We start from the raw sequence: 17,420 nt of genomic DNA, 5'->3' as shown, positions 1-17,420 counted from the left end.
CTCAGAAGTAATACATGGCTCTTTTACTCATTTTTGTTTGGTTAAAGCAACTTACTTGGCCACAAATCCCTTGAATGTGGTGAGGAAAAGCTGTTGGTTATGGATAAATTCCAGGAAAACTAAAGTATTTTTGAATGGTCTAATGACCGTGGACCTTGATGACCACCAAAGAAGGAAACACTCTGGATGGTCGACAGTATCTACATTCTCTTTATAAAAAAAAAAAAAAACAACAAATAATAAGAGGTATCATGGACTGGGCACTTAATAGAGGATAGATATTGTAGTACTTTGCATTTTTCTCTCAGATAATCCTCCCAACAAGAGGTGAATAATCTCCACATTATAATGTAGAAACTGAGGTTCACTTATTAAAACTTAGTAGGTATTTATTAAGGATAGCATGACAATAGTCCACACAGTGAGCACATGCCAGAATGGAAAACAGATCTTGAATGTCAATTCTGACAGATTTATGTTGTTTGCTAGAGAACTATGGCAAAAATGGGAAAGAGTGATGGGGTTGCTGTTGCGCACATGGAAAGGGGAGGGCAGCATGGCAAACAGGTACATCTGAGCATTTTAAAATTCTCTGGGTTTCAGTTATATCACCTTCAAAATAAGTTTGAGTACACTTTACCTGTATGAAGGTAGGAGCCTGACAAAAATGGCTTCTTGATGTCCTCTGAGGGCATGCAAACTTCTGTTTCTATTTATACCTATTCCGATTGATTTTATGTACACAATACCCTCATATGCTCAGCTCCTAAAGAGGGCAGAGCCTGAGGCCTTGACAGGAAGGAAAAATCACTTATTAGCACTTACAGGTGCCAATTATCACTGTCCTGCCAATCATCTGTGAGCTGGATATGCTTCTTGGCCTCTAAATTTGAGGACTGTGTTTCTGAGTCTGGGGCTATGTGTTGGAGAAGTATGATTATCAAATAAGCATATGTCATCTTTTTGGTGGCAAAACAACGTATTTTTTCTTAAAATGCACAAAGTGTATTAATCAGGGTCACAGCAAGAAATAGATGGCACACACAAGGAGTTTACTTGAAGAGAATTTAATAAAGATTGTATATACAGAGGTGTGGTCAGGATAAAGGAAACCACCAAGGATTGGTAAGATACTCAGGGACTAGCAACAGTGGGAGGTCATTACTACTCCCAAGCCTGGAGGGACAAGAGGGAGGACATGTTATGTTTTCTTCTTTCTTTTTTTTTTTTTTTGCATTTTATTTCACCTTAAAAGATAAGAACCTCTCCTGACCTCAGAAACAAATACTTCCATGAAGGCAGAAGAAAGGCCTATATGTACATATTGTCCAATATGGTAGCCTCTAGTCATAAATGCCTGTTTAAACTTAAAAATGAAATTCAATAAAAAATTCATCTCTGAGTATATTATCTGCGGTTCAAGTGGTTAGCAGCCAAAGATGTCTAGGATTTACTGTATCAGGCAGTGCATAATGTTTCCACTTGGGGAGAGTTCTTTTGGACACATTGACCTGGATCCTTAAGCAGAGTGTTCAAAGGACAAGATTCAAAATCTGTCTTCATCCACAGACTCCTCAATGACACAGAATTCTCTCTGGGCCTGTAGGATTTTCTTATGCAGCTAGCATATTAGTGATGATGGTGATGATGATGATGATGATGATCTATATTTACTTAGTATATAACATGTGCTAAACAGCTAAAGATTTTAAATATATTTTATGTCATTTAATGACCATCACAGTCCTGAGGAGGACACTATTATTATTTCCATTTTAACAATGGAGAAACAGGTTTAGAGAAATTGTTATGACACTCTATCAGGCTATACCAGATGAAATTGCCAGTATTTGGTCATTTTTGATGAAAATGGCAAATGCATGTGGTTCAACCTCATGGTAAGTGGCAGAGTCAGGTTTAGAATCCAGACCAAGTTCAATGTGTCAAATTCTCTGTAAGTGACCGCCTTGAAACCTACTTCATAGGGCAGTTGGAGGAGTATACTAAATAATATTGGCTCTGTGCATGAATGTACAGCAAAGCTCATGAAATGTTCCTTTTATTTTAACTTCATCTGTCTGTCAGTCTTACTCCCTAGGGAGGCAGCACACAGCTGTCTGAGCAGATGTGGCCAGTGAGATTGGGAGGAGGTGGCCTGTTGTCATTTACTAGACTCTACCCTGGGGGCCTGAAAAATTCCATCATTGCCATTAGGACGTCTCCTGTCCCTTCCTGCTACTAGTCCCTACTTTTTTTCCTGCTCAGAGATTTTCTTCTGTTGGGTAGGTATGAGAAATTCTTCCTGGGCCTCCAGCAGAGGGAGATGTGATGCAAATTGGCCCTTCCTATTCACTGTGCCCCTCAGACCCAGAAGACATCTTCATCAATAAACCCTTCTTCCCCTCAGGACCACAGAAGGAGCAGGAAGTGGGAGGTGGAGAGGAGGGGCAGCTGCCATGTTGAGTATGACAGACATTTATATAAGCTGTCCTCTGGATCTCCCGCACATTGCAACTGCATAATTTGTTTCTGGCAAGAAAACTGATTTGAAATTCCTCCTTCTTTGATTTGGCAAGAGTGAAGAGAAGCCTCCCTTGGCTGAGGGGCTCATGTTTGGGTGGGGTTTAGGACCTGGGAGTAATTTCCACCCATATAAGGAAACTGTCTATCAAAAGCAATAGTATAGAATTGCCAGGTCTAGAAAGGAAAATATCGGGGACCCAGTTAAATTTGAATTTCAGATAAATATTTTTTTTAGGAGAAGTATATATTATATGCAATATTTGGACATGTTTCTACTAAAAAGTATTTTTGGTTTATACAAAATTTAAATTTATCTGGTACCAAGATTTGAAAGGACTTTCCTCCAAAATTTAGGTGTTGCTAATATGACAGTATTAAGAGGTTGGACATTTAAGAGATAATTAGGCCACAAGGCTCCTCCCTCATGCCTTATAAAAGGCTTCATGTAGCATTTGATGAGTTTGTCTGTGGCATGTTCATTGTAGTGTTCCTCTTCTGGAGGATGCAACTGTAAGGCACTGTCTTGGAAGCCAAGAACAGCCCTCTCCCAACAAGCAAACCTGCCCTTAACCTTGATCTTGGACTTCCTGGCCTCTAGAACTGTGAGAAACATATTTGTTTTTTTTTATACACTACTCTGCAGCATTCTGTTGTAGTAGCACAAAACAAAGATGCCTTGGCTACCTGTACTTATTTAGCAACCTTGCAACAGTAGCCTTTCTGCGTACAGCTTCAGATGAGAATTCATTTATGATGATGAGAACATGTGGCTAAGAGGAAGATCGAGAGGTAGTTTTGTCAGCTGCATCCTATTTTCATAATCATGGTCTCATGGAAGGGGCAATGCAAAGTGGCTCTCAAAGTAGTTCCCTTGGACCAGTGGCATCACCTGGAACTTGTTAGAAATGCAAACCCAAATCCTCATGCCCCACCAGGACCTATTGCCTGAGACACCTGTACAGGGTGGATCCAGCATTCTGCTTTAAGCAGCCCTGTGGGTGATGCTGATGCAATTTGAGAGCAAGTTTAGACAGAGCAAGTGCCTTGTGGACAAGATGGATCTAGGCTTGAAATCTACTTCTACCATTTACAAGCTGTATGAATGCAGCCAAATTGCTTCCTAAATAAAAAAGGAATAGAATATCTTATTTATGGTTATGTTAAGGGCAAATACTATACTATATACTATGCATACAATCGACAGTGCTTGTCATTGGAAGACAAGCAACTATTAGTCTTATTTATATGACACAGGTATAGGCCCAGTCACACTCGGAGACAAATTTGACAGCAGGGCAAGCTCTAGTTACAGGGGCAATCTCTGTGTGCTCAGTTCAGACAGGCCTTTAATTTTAAGACTTCAATTTCCAATAGACCTATGGAGGGAGAAAATTGCAGGGAGATAAATGACGGTGGCCCACTGTGGGTCCTAGTTTCCCAGCTGACACATAGCACAGAGTAAAGGCCCTTTGTTCAGTCTTGACTCAGAGCAATTACTCAAAAGGTAAGTTTGATTTTTTTCCCACTTTTGTGGAAAGGAGAAGGGCCAGAAGCCTGAGATTATGAGGACAATGAGGGGCTCCTTTCAAAAGAAGAGGGAATTAACACACTCGGGCTTATTTCATAGGTCAAATTGGGGCTCCCACACCATGTCTAGACCAGTTCCTTAAATTGGGCATTATTGACATTGGGGGTCCGATAATTTGCTGTTTGGGGGGATGTCCTGTGCATTGTAGGGTGTTCATCAGTACCCTAGGTCTCGTCTCTACCTACTGGATGCCAGAAGCCTCCCTCTCTGTCCTTCACAGTATGGACAATAAAAAAAAAAAATCCCTAGACATTGCCACATGTCCTCGGGGCAAAACTGCCTTTAATTGAGAACCACTGTTCTAGAGTTTATTAGACAATACCCACTCCAACAACTTAAACATCTATCATTCACTGAGCATTTACAAGTGTCTCTAATCTACATATTTATACTCAAGATAGTTGCTATTACCTATATTTTATAACTGAAGAGACTGAGGCTCAGAGGGTTAAGGTAACTTGGCTCAAATCATATAGTTTGGTAGATCTGGGATTTTGACTGAGAGGTTGGTCTACCTCCAAAGCTCACATAGTTCCTGCTGTGACACTCCGTCTCCCTGAACTGAACAAAAACATCTTCATTTTCTTTAAGAAAATTCTCTCAAGTGAACTCAATTCCAAAAATATGGATGCCAAGAGAAGCTAAAAGACAAATCCAACATGTTGCTCCTTTCAAACCATTTTCAACATCAGCATCATTGGAAAAGTTAGGTTTTTGCATGCAACTCAGTTGCATGAGGAAAATGAGGCATTCTGGCCAAAATGAATATTTCTAGAGATAGAATTTTATGAACTGAATGCCTTTGTGTATGTCTGCCCCACATGTTCTTTTGCTGCCATTCATAATAACAAAGGGAGCAAATGAAGTCTTAAAATTCCTGGAATCTACCAGAGATAAATCCTATGAAGTATTCTATTGCCTTGGGGTGGGCTGTGTGTTGCTTCTAGCCAGACACTCAGCCATCTTCTTTCTGGCTCTCTGCATGAAATCCACGTTTCCTCTCTCCCTACGTATGGCGGTATATTCATAAGCTTTGAGCTTGCTATAGTAGTCAGAGAACTTGTTGTAGAGGATGGAAATGGGCATCCCATTGAGAATGATTCCGAAAGCAATGCAGAGGAAGGCAAAGAGCCTGCCTAGGAGGGTCTCTGGGTACATGTCTCCATAGCCCACAGTGGAGAGGCTCACCTGTATGGAGGGAAAGCAGAATGGAACTGTTAGTATTACAAAGGAGGAGAATGACAGAAACAGGCAGGAGGGCATCCTCTATCTCCCTGCAGTTACCTAGGGGCATGTAACAGCTTCTTATGGAGCCAGCTTCAGAGGGTATCAGAAAGTCTGCCAATAGGACTTATGCCATGGAAAGAATACAAGCTATGGAGCTCTAAGTCTCTGGTCTGAAACCTGACTATTCCCATAGATACTCATATATAACATGGGGGTAGAGATACTTACTTGAAAGGGTTATTGTAAAGAGAATTTAAGATAACATATGTTGAGTTCCTGGTGCAGAATGTGCTTAATAAATGCTGGTCATTATCTCCTTATCCCTGTCCCCAGCTGGGGCCAGCATCAGGATAGGAATTCCCTAGGTTGGCCTGGATCACGAATGTATTAGAAATGAGCTTGGACTTAAAGCCAGTAAAAACCAGTGTTCAAATTCTGACTCTGACTCTTCCCAGCTGAGACCCCTTGGGCAAAACATTCAGATACTTAGATGGTACCACCTAACTCCCATGATTCTTATGAAGACTAATTTTAGAAAATAAATATATAGCACTCAACACACTATCATGGCATTCAGCGCCTCCATTGTCTCCCTTTCATCTTTAAAAATGAAGACAATTAGAGCACTTCTCAGAGTTGTTATATAGTTCAATGGAGATATTTTATATGAAGGCACCTTAATTGCAAGTGTCCAGAGAAACACTTCTTATTTTGTGAAGGTATTGTTGGAAGACCTCACAGACCCAAATTATGCACACTCCACATGAAATTCTTCTTACCACTCGTCACACTGCTTTAAATCCCACTAATGAGAGATTTATTTAGGTTAACAAGCTTCTGTTTTAAAATGCAGATACCCATGGGACTAGTTATCAGTTAGTATAGCCAGAGAAAACCTTGGGAAAAATCCCTTGGGGACCCATTTTTTTTTATGCTTCATGTGCTTCCTGTGGTCCCTAAACTGTTGGCCAAGTTACTAGAAGCCTCTTAAGCCATGCTGTTGCTCACAGTTGTAAATTCTGCCTTGCACAAATCCAGGTGGTACTTATTGCTCCATTGATTTGTACAGTCGTTGCCACAATATTCCAGGAGATAGCAGTAATCATACAAATTCACCTACTGACCATTCTGAAGTGGCCTTTAGCCTAGAAATGAAACCATTTTTGTTTTGAAGATGTAAGGGTCAGTTTGAACTTACAAGTGTGATTGATTGACCAATAAGGATGAAATGGAGAAATGAGTCAGCTGAAAAATCTGATGAAGCTGATAAGAATCACAGCTCTGTCCAGCCCATCAAAAGGACAAAGTGTATCAGGGGGCAGTGGCACATTCCTGTCATCTCAGCAAATCCTGACATTGGGCCAGAGGATCTCAAGTTCAAGGCCAGCCTCAGCAACTTAGCAAGACCCTGTCTCTAAAGATAAAAATAAAAGGGGCTTGGGATGTAGCTCAGTGGTAAAGTACCCCTGGGTTCAATCCTCACTTAAAAAAAAAAAAAAGTGAGACAAAGCATGCTCTCCGGTGAGGTTTCAGGGCTCAGAGCTCCATCTCCGATGAGAGAACTGCTGAGGGATGTGCTGCCTTTCCTGTAGGGGAAGAAAACAAGCAAACATAGAAGAGGCAGGATGATGTAGCTGAGGTTAAGGAAACAGGTACCACACTAGACTTCTTGGGTCTGAATCCACTTCCCAGCCATGTGAGTTGGGCGAGTCATTTAAGCTCTCTCTACCTCAGTTTCTACTTTTGACTTATGGGGAGAATAGTACTCACCTTACAGGATTGTTACAGGAAATGAAGGAATACCTGGTATAGAACGTGTGAGCAATAATAATGTTAGGGCTTGTAGGCAAATCCAAGGGACCCCATATCTGAAAGCTCATCCCAGCCGAAGGGTGGCAAAGACCAACATTGACCAAGTATGCTCTCTACCAGGAGCTTTACATCTGTTAAGCTCATTAGATCCACAGGCTGTGGAAACAGGCTCCTCCCTAACTTCTGCTAATTGCTGGCTGAGGGAGATTAGGGGGAGGGGTGCCCTCTGGCTCTTGTAGAGAATCTGCTTTTCCTAACTTCTGGGTAAAAAGGGTGATGAGAGGCTGTGATGATGCTTGTGTGTGTGTGTGTGTGTGTGTGTGTGTGTGTGTGTGTGTGTTCTCACCGACCACATCAAAAGTTAAAAAACACTCAGGTGTGTGAGTTGAGCAGTAATTTTCATCTGTCACTGACACCATTAACTCACACCCCCTGGAGGAGGGCTAAAGAGAGTTTGAGTGCAGAGGTGAGCGGTAGGAGGGGGTAGCTTTAGAATATGAAACATCTAGGAAAATCCAACTGGGAGTCCTTGCAATGAACCAACACCCAAGGATCCAGGATGTGTGTGCGGGGAGGTAGGGGTCGTCGGAGACAGAGGGAGGACACAGAGGAAGGAAAATAATCAAGACAGTGCTTATTTTCAGCTTTGATTAATCCCACACTGGCTTTGCTTTGCCCCAGCCCCAACTTCTTGGTGTTTTGTTTCTTCTTTGGCTGAACTTTGAGTGAAAAGTCAAAAGCAAAGAAAATTGGCTTAAAGACGAATAAATATTTGATGTGCCTATTGTGTCTTGGCTCTCTAATTTTAGAGAAAAGACCTCTTCTGCTAGGAGGCTGTGTGCGATTGGTTCCCAAGAATTTTTTCAAAATGTACAGTTAATTTATGTGTTGTCTATTTTGTGGCTAATTTGATTCAATTACTGATCTGTTCCTTGCTCTGGGAGGAATTAAGATTCCTTGGCTGTAGGAACTTCTTTTAAAATCCAGGTTCCATATGCCAAACCATTTCTCCCTAGATGGACATTAAACCCTGAAGGCCCAGAACTGACCCAGGTGACCTCATGGAGTGATTTCTCACATTAGTAGGAGTTGGATTGGAAACATGACCAAAATGTCTGCAAGTCAACTTAATAGCCAGAAAAATTGGTTGACCCTGCCGTTCTGTAAACTGAAAACTATCATTCTGCTGAAAACATACATATTTTCCTTAACTTTGGATCCCCAAAGCCAGAATGTGACTTTCCCCCAGCTGCTTACTCATTAATCAGCAACCCTGACCTGCCAAACATTATGAGGACAAATTTTCCTCCAAAACTTGACAACGACTGTATTTGGATTTCTACTTCGAAAAAGGAATGTGTTTCCTTCATAAAGAATTAGGTGGTGCCTGCACACCCATGTTTATAGCAACGCAACTGACAATAGCCAAATTATGGAATCAGCCTAGATGTCCATCAATGGGTGAATGGAGAAAGAAAATGTGCTATATATACACAAATGGAGTTTTAGTTAGCCACAAAGAAGAACAAAATTATGTTATGTTCAGGAAAATAGAACTGGAGAACATGGTAAGTGAAATAAGCCAGACTTAGAAAGTCAAGAGTTGTATATTTTCCCATATTAGAAGCTAGAGGAAAAAAAAGAAAAAAAAATGAGGTGGGGTGGGTGATAATATAAGGGAAACCATCAGAGTAGAAAAGGGGGACCAGGGAGAGAAAGGAGGGAAAGAAGTTAAAGGGAAGCAATGAAGAATAATTGACTAAATTATAATGCATGTATGAATATATTACAGAGAATCTATCCATCCATCCATCCATCCATCCCTTTATTCCCTCTTTCCTTCCTTCCTTCCTTCTATTCTTTCTCCCCCCCACCCCCCAGGACTAAGAATTGAATCCAGGGCTCTTTACCATTGAATTACATCCCCAATTTTTATTTTTTATTTTGAGACAGGTTCTTGTTAAGTTGTTGAGGATATTGCTAAATTGCCCAAGCTGGCCTCAAACTTGCAGTCCTCCAATGTCAGCATCCAGCGTCTCTGGGATTACGGGACTGTGCTACCATGTCTCTCTCTGAATCCCACTATTATGTATAATTATAATGCACCAGTAAAAAGTTTTTTAAAAATAGGCATAGAGAAAGTCTTGACACCATGAATCTAGGAATTGTGACCTCGGGGAATAAAACTAATTTTTGAAAATAATATGCTTTCTAGTTTTCTCAAAGAATTGAAGGTGGTTAAGACTGGCCTTTTCTGCCTAAGATTATTATATATTTCAGCGCATGTTGTCCTTCAAAGCAGTCAGTTTCAAAGATGATATTTACCCATGCTACTGTTGTAAGAAATATGTTTGGAATCCTGTTTTGATTATAATTTGCACAAAATACTTGTGGCAAGACTTTGATATAAGGTTGTGTCCACTTTGATGGTTAATTCTAGGTACTAATTTTAAACTCAAAATGTCTTTTGACAATTTTAAAATACTGAATGCAGCCTCAAGAAAGGCAAATATGTAGTACCATTACAAAGAAGCAAATGTACATGTCACAATCTGTGAAGGTAATTCCTCATTGGAATTCAAAGAATGTTTTGATTAGCGGAAGCACTGTTAGAATGATCTCATGGGCAATCACCTTGAAGAGAACAACACTCACCTGTATATTTTACATCTGTATGTTATACTCCAACATGTACATAAGTGGCACAATAAGGAGGCATGTGTGCATGAAAGTAAAACCATTTCAAGTCTGGGCTCTATTAATCTACCCATAAGAAGGTACCCAGTATGCTGTCCTCTGTATCCTGAGCTTATTCAGTACCTCTCATTGCCCTCTAAAACTCCATCAGGCTCCACATAAGTTATACTGGACAATGGGAAGAGCATATTTTGAAGATGTATAAGAGGACCATTTCTAAATCAGGGACCCATAAGATCAAAAGTCATTAACTGTCTATGAGCCCTTGTCCCATTTATAGCTCCTGTGCTGTTTCTGAAGGAGCTAGGAGAACTCTAACCCCTCTTGTGCCAGACATTCCCTGGTGTCTCTCAACTCCAGGCCTGACACTTTCCATACACTTTTGTAATTCTGTAACTGGGATTCCCTTACCTACTGTCTTCTGGTTATATTCTACCAAGTGGAGGCACATGGTAGAGCCTGGATGGTGGGATGAGGTCAGAAGGATCTTAACTGCTGCTGCTGGTTTCTATCATCCCTCCAGTAAAAGCAGATACCTATGGCATTTTTCTCATACCAACCTCCAGTGCCATCTTAAAAATCTGTGCATCAGCTACACAGTGCCCCTCCTCTGCGCTCCAAAGCTCTGATTACACTGCCTACTCCTATTTGTTTTCCTAGCTCTAAGGCAACAGCTATTCTCTGCAGTTGCTATTCTTGCTCTTCCTTTTAATACCTATGTATCTATTTCCCTATACCAAATACCCACCTTGGTTTCTGTCTTCCACACTATAATCTGACTAGTTCACTTTTCCAAATGAATCTCCTCAAAGCAATCTATTAAATTAAACTTCAGTGATCTTGCAGATGCCAACTTTTTGCAAGGAAAGGATAACATATTTGAGGAAACAGAAAGATCAGAGCAAGATCTCTGGGTGCAATTATTTGGTCCCTTGGCATGAGATAAATTTTCTTTTCAGAAGTTTCTGAAGTAATGAGTTCACATCCTAAGTTTCTACAACTTTAACTTGCTCTGGAAGGCTCAGAATGAAATGGTTTGTTGATAGTCCAATGGATCTTTTCTACTTAAAAATATACCCACACAAAAGGCCAATAATTACAGCTTCATCATAGAGTTGACAGTCCTTGTTGATCTGTTCCATACATCTCTCACTCACAGACAACCTAGAGAACCCCCAAATTGCTGGAGCTGTTCCAGGCATGGCCTGTTTATCTGCACACTGGGAAGTTCTCTCTTGACAGAACAACTGACCCTTTTATATGTTTTACAGTCTTTTTTTTTCCCCAGTAGAAAAGGAATCACTTCTGTTTTGATTTCCCCCAAAATAAATTTGGCAGCAAAGGTTATTGCTTCTGTGTGATAAAGACTACCAACTAGCCAGATATGGTAGCTTCTATTTATTGCAGTCTTAGAACAGGCTAGTTTACATATGTTTCTTATTACATTAGTACTCACAAATAATCTCCATTTGACAGACGAGTAAGACGAGTCTATCTTATATCCTCATGCATCAGGTTTTGCAGATGAAAGGGCCCATGAGGGATTTGTTTTGCAGCTGTAGGAGAATTCACAATAATGAAAATGACTGTATTCCTAAAACTCCAAGTAGAATTAAGGAGGAAAGTTTCAGGGTCCTTGGCATAGAGAAAGGGAAGATTATTATAAGCAAGTCAGGTTTGGGGTTGTCCAGAAAACTCTAAAAAACATAGGAGAATGGATTAGAAAATCTGTTTTTCATGTGTGACAAAGATTCCACAAGGAATATAGTTCTGGAGTTGCATAACACAATATCAATCATAATTTTTTTAAACCTCATTTTGAAATTGTCATTTTGTGAGTGTATGTTTTCTGATGGGTGCAATATATTTGAGCAGTAATATACCGCTGAGGTAGAATAACGTTAATATTGGGCCTAATTGTTATATTGCCCCATAGTCAAGCTCTTTGCCACCTAACTTCACAGAGCTTTCCTCTTCTGGTTGGGCCAAACTGCCTGGCCTCTTGACTGAGTACAGCCATATGATTTGCTTTGGATTGAGCAAATATGAACAATTAAATAAATTAAGCAAATATGAACAGAAGCAATACAGCACTTTCATGATTGGGCTGGTATGCTTCCTCTTGCCCTTTGCCGCAGCCAAGCACATATTCCTATTCTATATATGAGGGATGTGCAGCCCAGGCCTCCCCACTCCCATCTATCATACAGTTGACCATCAGACATGAGAACAAGTGACACCAAATGAGAAGAACCTTCCAGTTAAAGTCAGACTAAACTGCTCAATTTTATACTGATGTGCTAAATGAATGCTTGATGTTTTAAGCTTCTGGACTGTGGGGTGTTTTCTAAGACATTATTACTGTGGAAATAAATCATTTATTTATAGATAACGAAATACACATTTATCTTGTTTGTGCTCAAAATTTCTAAAATAATGAGATGGTTTGATCAATAAAATACATGGAGACCACTGGATCCACAGTTGCTTTTGGGATTCCACTGGTCAGATTCTGACATCTATTTCATTATGTGTATTTAGGTGAGTTTCTCCTCATCATTCAAGTTTTATCTCAATGTCACCTTCTCTAAGAGGCCTTCTCTGACTATACCATTAAAGGGAAATTCTACCACCCAAATTGTTCTCTGGCTGATCCTACCACACAAGACACACCAACATCTTATTTATGATGTCTTTGTCCACTAGAATGCAAGCTTTATGATGAAAAGACTTTTCATCCCCTCCCCAATCACTCTGTATCCCTAGTGCTTGGAATAGTACTTGGCACATTCGTGTTCAGTAACTTCTTGCACAGTGAGTGAATAAGATGGATTTTTATGGGTTAAATGAGGAATTGGCCCATTGTTTTGTATCTTTTCACTTTGCACCAAGCCATCTTTGTGTATATCATCTTGACAGCATTCCTTCCTCCTTGCTCTGTGAGGATAAGAACCTTTAGTACACAATGTACAAGGTAATCAGAAGTACAGGAAAGAACAGGATTAATAACATCAGCTCTGGGGGAATGAATAGTCCTAAAATTCAAGGGGAATTACTTCTATTGTGCTCATAGATTTACTTAATAAAAAGACACAAGTTATCTATCATTTATCTAACACATAATTATTTATACTGGTATAAATCTCAAAAAGTGGATGAAGGCTGTTGGTAAATGGAAAGGTTAGAATGTGCAAAATTTAGTCCTTGAAAATAGTGTCTGATAAAGATAATGGCTACTAAAAAAATAAAAGGAAAAACCTCATATTGTTAAAAGCATAATTGGTAAATTTATTATGGATAAAAATTGAATGGTAATTCAATTATTATTGTAAAATTATGGAAAACATTTATCTTGAGTAAAATGATTTCAGTTTAACATAAAAGGGGATAACTAAAAGTTTTAAACTTCAGAGTACCTTAAACAGATCAGGAAATTAAGTGGATCAGTGGTTTTTTCACTTCTGGAAATATTTTAAAAGTAAAAATTCAATATTAATGACATAACTAATAAAAATGTTTATATTAATACATAAAAAGTTAAAGCAAACATGTGGGTTAAATGTCATATAAAAGAGTCCCTTAGGGCCAATGCCAACCTCTGTGAGCCAAGATATTTAGATAACTGAAAATTTGACTCTAAACCTTGTATTATATCATCATGAGGATTTTCTCTTTTGCCTTCCTGCCTTAGTTACCTCCAAAGTAAATGTCATTTGCTCGGGACAAATCATTCTCCATGAGCTCCATCTGTACCCACGGTTTATCTACTATGGGGATGACCTTTCGTCACTTGGAATATGATCAGAGGAGTGGCATTTGGCTAAGCTCATTTAGAAGAGCCTAATGTCATCCTGTCATTGAAGAAAGCTTGTAAGTCCCGGTATACATATGAAGCTCTCTGCTTTCAAGGGAAGAAAGACTCATTGAACTGCAGAGCTCTACAAGTCTCACTTCCTCTTTTAGAGATGTGGAAACTGAGCAGAGAGAATGATAGAGTGAAGTTCATTTGGTTACAGTTAATTATTGGCAGATCTGAGTCTAGAACCCAGTGCTCTAAATCTTCCATCATGTTATACTACACTGTTGGTAGCCCTGTGATGGTTCATCTCAGAATTTCACACCAGACTGTGGGTTCTAACATACACAAAGTGAATATTGAAAATATCTGCTTCCTTTTTATATTTGCTTACTATCTTTAAAGGCATTGCAAACTACTCTAATAAGGAAAGACTACATCTAGTTCTTTCTCATTTATACTAGTTTATTCATTGGGCTGAGAAGAACTAGTTAGCATTTATTTTCAGGGATACATCAAGAACACCAGAAACACAGATATTTGAGTAAATGGCATAAGATAGTATAAAAAGACAAATACAAAAGAAAACAATGAAAAAATAATTAATACATTAGCTGTACAAATAGGCAAGGTATGCAAAGTAACTAAAGTTTGGAAGAGATAGTGCAGGGTGTGCAAAGGGCACAGGGTTTTAATTCTAGCTTTGAACCCAGAGCTGTGTGTCTGCACCCAAACTCTCTGTACCTGTCCTCTAGCTGTACAATGGAAAAAGTATAGGTAATTCTGAAAGAACTTTTGTATACTTAGAACTAGTGTCATATTAGATGTTTCTTTCCACATATATTTAACTAGAACCAAAAGCAGTGGAATTTTAGAGATTTAGTCAAATCTCACTCCTCTGCATAAATCTACAGCTTCCCTTGAAAACGGAAGCAATTTCCTATTTTTCTCCCCTACCTTGCCTTTTTTTTTTTTAAGAAAATGGTGATTGTAACTGTCACATCCCTGACATAAACTTTATAAACCATTTAGGATATTGGATGATCCATAGGTTGTAATTAATAAAAACGAAGACAATGAAACAACCCACACTCACAATGAATCTTTCTTAAAATCTGCCTGTCAAGAATTTTAAGACTAAATCAGGATTTAAAGATTCTTGAGACCAAGTCAAGTTTAGTTACTTACTAGACTATAAATGTCTACGTCTTTCCAACTTGTTAACATCAATTCCCATTTTGTGATGGGATGAAAAGAGTAGTGTCTGGATACAAAAGAGAATAGAGAAACTCAGGGGTCATGGTACTCACCGCGGCCCACCACCAGGCTTGAAGGATGCTGGTGAAGTTGGTGCCAGGCACGTCATGCTCCACGGAGTAGACAGCTGCAGAGAAGGTAAAAATGCCCAACGTGATAAAGAGCAGGAGGCAGCCCACCTGCTGGTAGCACTGGAGCAACGTGAAGCCAAAGGCACGCAGTCCCGTGGAGTGGCGAGCTAGCTTAAGGATGCGGAAGATACGCATGAGGCGCATGATGCGTAATACCTGGCCCACCTTGCCCACACGGCCCACCGTCTCTAGGTCTTGATCATGTGTTGAGCCCCTGCTGTACCCCTGAACCTCCTCAGTGAAGCCCTCGAGCAGCAGCTGCAGGTAAAGCGGCAGTATGGCCACCAGGTCCACTAGGTTGAGGGCACTGCGCGCAAAGCGCCGCAGGTCTGGTGTGGAGATAAGACGCAGCAGGTACTCAAGCGTGAAGAACGCTACACACAGCACCTCCAGGTGCTCCAGGATGGACCCCGGGTCGCCACCTGTGCCCTCCTCTGCCTGATGCTGCATCTCCTCCACGGTGTTGAGTGTCAGTGTCACCACTGAGATGAGCACAAAGAGGTTGGAGGCCACCCCCATGACCTTAGCAGCCACAGATGAAAAGGGCTTCTCCATGAAGTTCCAGAGGCGGCGCCGCTGTGCTCCACAGAAGCGCATGTCGCGGAAGAGCTCTTCAGCCTCCTCCGCCTGAGCCTGTGCTCGCAGCTCGCGTTGGATCTTGAGCTGTTCGCTCAGTTCCTCGCGTCGCTCCTCGAAGCAGATTCGGCAGCAGCGTGGTGTGTACTTGAGTCTCACGCCCCAATAGCCCAGCTCCTCCAGGAAGTTTTGAGGGCACAGCTCATCTCGCACTAACAGAACCCCTGATGTGTAGAAATTGTAGACGAGCTGGAAGACATCTGGATCACGATCGAAGAAGTATTCATCTGTCTTTGCCTCATAGTCATCACACAGGCCCAGCTGGCGGCTGCGGGTCGTGGAGGTGACCAGGCGGCCCAGGCGTGTTTTGGGGTAGCTGGCCAATTCGCAGTAATCTAACTGGTAGCTGTGGCCGCCAACATTCACGTTCAGCATGGACAAGTGGGCTGGAGTGTCTGTATGGCCATCCAGCTGTGCAGTGGTGATCTCTCCTGGCTGCTGGTCCTCCTTGGCAAGGTTGTCCTTCCACTCTTCCTCCTCCTCCCCGCCACTATCGTCCTCCTCGATGTAGTAGTTATATCTGACCTCGGTCCATGGCGTGATGCTGCCGTGGGAGCCTGAACGAATCCCTGTGGAGCTCCTGCGGTGTTGGTTGGTACCTGTAGTTGGAGGGTCCTCACTCTCCAGAGCACTCCAGGATTTGTAGCTCCAAGACCCTCTCCTCTTGTTAGTCTGTTTCAGCATGGCTGATGGAGTCAGATCTCTTGCTTGTTACCCTGATTGTCGTAGGGTCCTTAGCCTGGTCACTGCTACTGTCTCCGAGAGACCTGCCTGGACAAGTGCCCCTGAGGTCCCAGGCCCTGCTCTCAGAAATGCTGCTCCTCAGGCCCTGGAAAGCCCAGTTCGGCCCTGCCTGGCCTGCTAGGTCTGAGCATAGTCAACAGTGCGCGGTTGACTAATCTTGCTGATAGGGAAGAAGCAAGTGTTAGGAGGGATTTGGGGCCTCTTAGCCTATTCCCTCCTCCTCTTGCCCTACTCTGAAGTGGAGGATGATTATGTGGTCTTAAATCTCTAGATAATCAGAAGAAGGCAGAGATTATTGCTAATAAAAATGTCACTCAACCTTGCCCTTGTGAAGGATATGTGTGCCAGGAAGAAATCAACTGAATTAACTAGAATATGGATCCTATAAGAGTTTAAATAATCTCCTTCTCATCCATGGACACAATCACATTTTCCCACATGGGTTCTCCTTAGCAGCAGTGCGCAGGAGTCCAGACAGATCTTTAAGTCAGTTTCAGCATTTCCCTTTCTTTCATCCTCTTAAATGGTAAGGACATGTTTCAAGGCAGTATCCCCAGATTGGATGAAAGAGTATTTAACAGCCTTGTTTAAAGGTGGCCAGATTTATTCCAAGAAAAGGGTTTTCATCATCTTTCAAAACATCATTAAAAAAAAATCCCTTTTTGTGACACTGTGATAATGCTGGGGATGGAATCATGATGGAGACAGAATTGTAGCACTCAAGGAGCTAATGGTTTTGCTAGTAATAAAAATATGCAAGGACAGCAAAAGAGCAAGAAAAACAAACAGGTGTAAGAGAAGAAGAGATTTATTCTGAGGGAATTGACTTTTTGATTGACTTTATTTTGAATAACTAGCATTCCTGGTAAATTCAAAAGATAAAAAACTGCACTACAGTAAAAAGTTTCTCTCTCCCCTACCTCTAACCTCCAGCATCAGGTACACTTCCAAGGAAACAACCATTTTTACTAGTTTCTGGCTGTCCTTCGGGTATTCTAAATATATACAA

The 17,420-nt window shown here is 41.0% G+C and overlaps 1 protein-coding gene across 2 annotated transcripts; it reads right to left on the bottom strand.

The window, feature by feature from the left end:
* Window positions 1–1,051: 1,051 nt before the first annotated feature.
* Kcnv2 (potassium voltage-gated channel modifier subfamily V member 2) lies at window positions 1,052–16,639 on the bottom strand. Of its 2 annotated transcripts, XR_013438105.1 has the most exons (3): window positions 14,954–16,639; window positions 11,304–11,403; window positions 5,207–5,299 (listed from the first exon to the last, which is right to left on the bottom strand). XR_013438105.1 is itself a non-coding variant. In XM_005324074.4 (2 exons), the coding sequence occupies exons 1-2, from the start codon at window positions 16,349–16,351 to the stop codon at window positions 5,024–5,026; spliced, it is 1,674 nt and encodes a 557-aa protein (XP_005324131.2). In that variant the 5' UTR covers window positions 16,352–16,636; the 3' UTR covers window positions 1,052–5,023. The 2 variants fall into 2 exon arrangements, 1 of the variants encoding a protein (XP_005324131.2); XM_005324074.4 differs by lacking the exon at window positions 11,304–11,403 and having other exon boundaries at window positions 1,052–5,299; window positions 14,954–16,636.
* Between the last annotated feature and the right edge of the window lie 781 nt (window positions 16,640–17,420).

This window comes from Ictidomys tridecemlineatus, chromosome 4, assembly GCF_052094955.1.
Source record: "Ictidomys tridecemlineatus isolate mIctTri1 chromosome 4, mIctTri1.hap1, whole genome shotgun sequence".
Classification (NCBI taxonomy): Eukaryota; Metazoa; Chordata; class Mammalia; order Rodentia; family Sciuridae; genus Ictidomys; species Ictidomys tridecemlineatus.
This window is presented reverse-complemented; position numbering and strand designations above follow the sequence as displayed.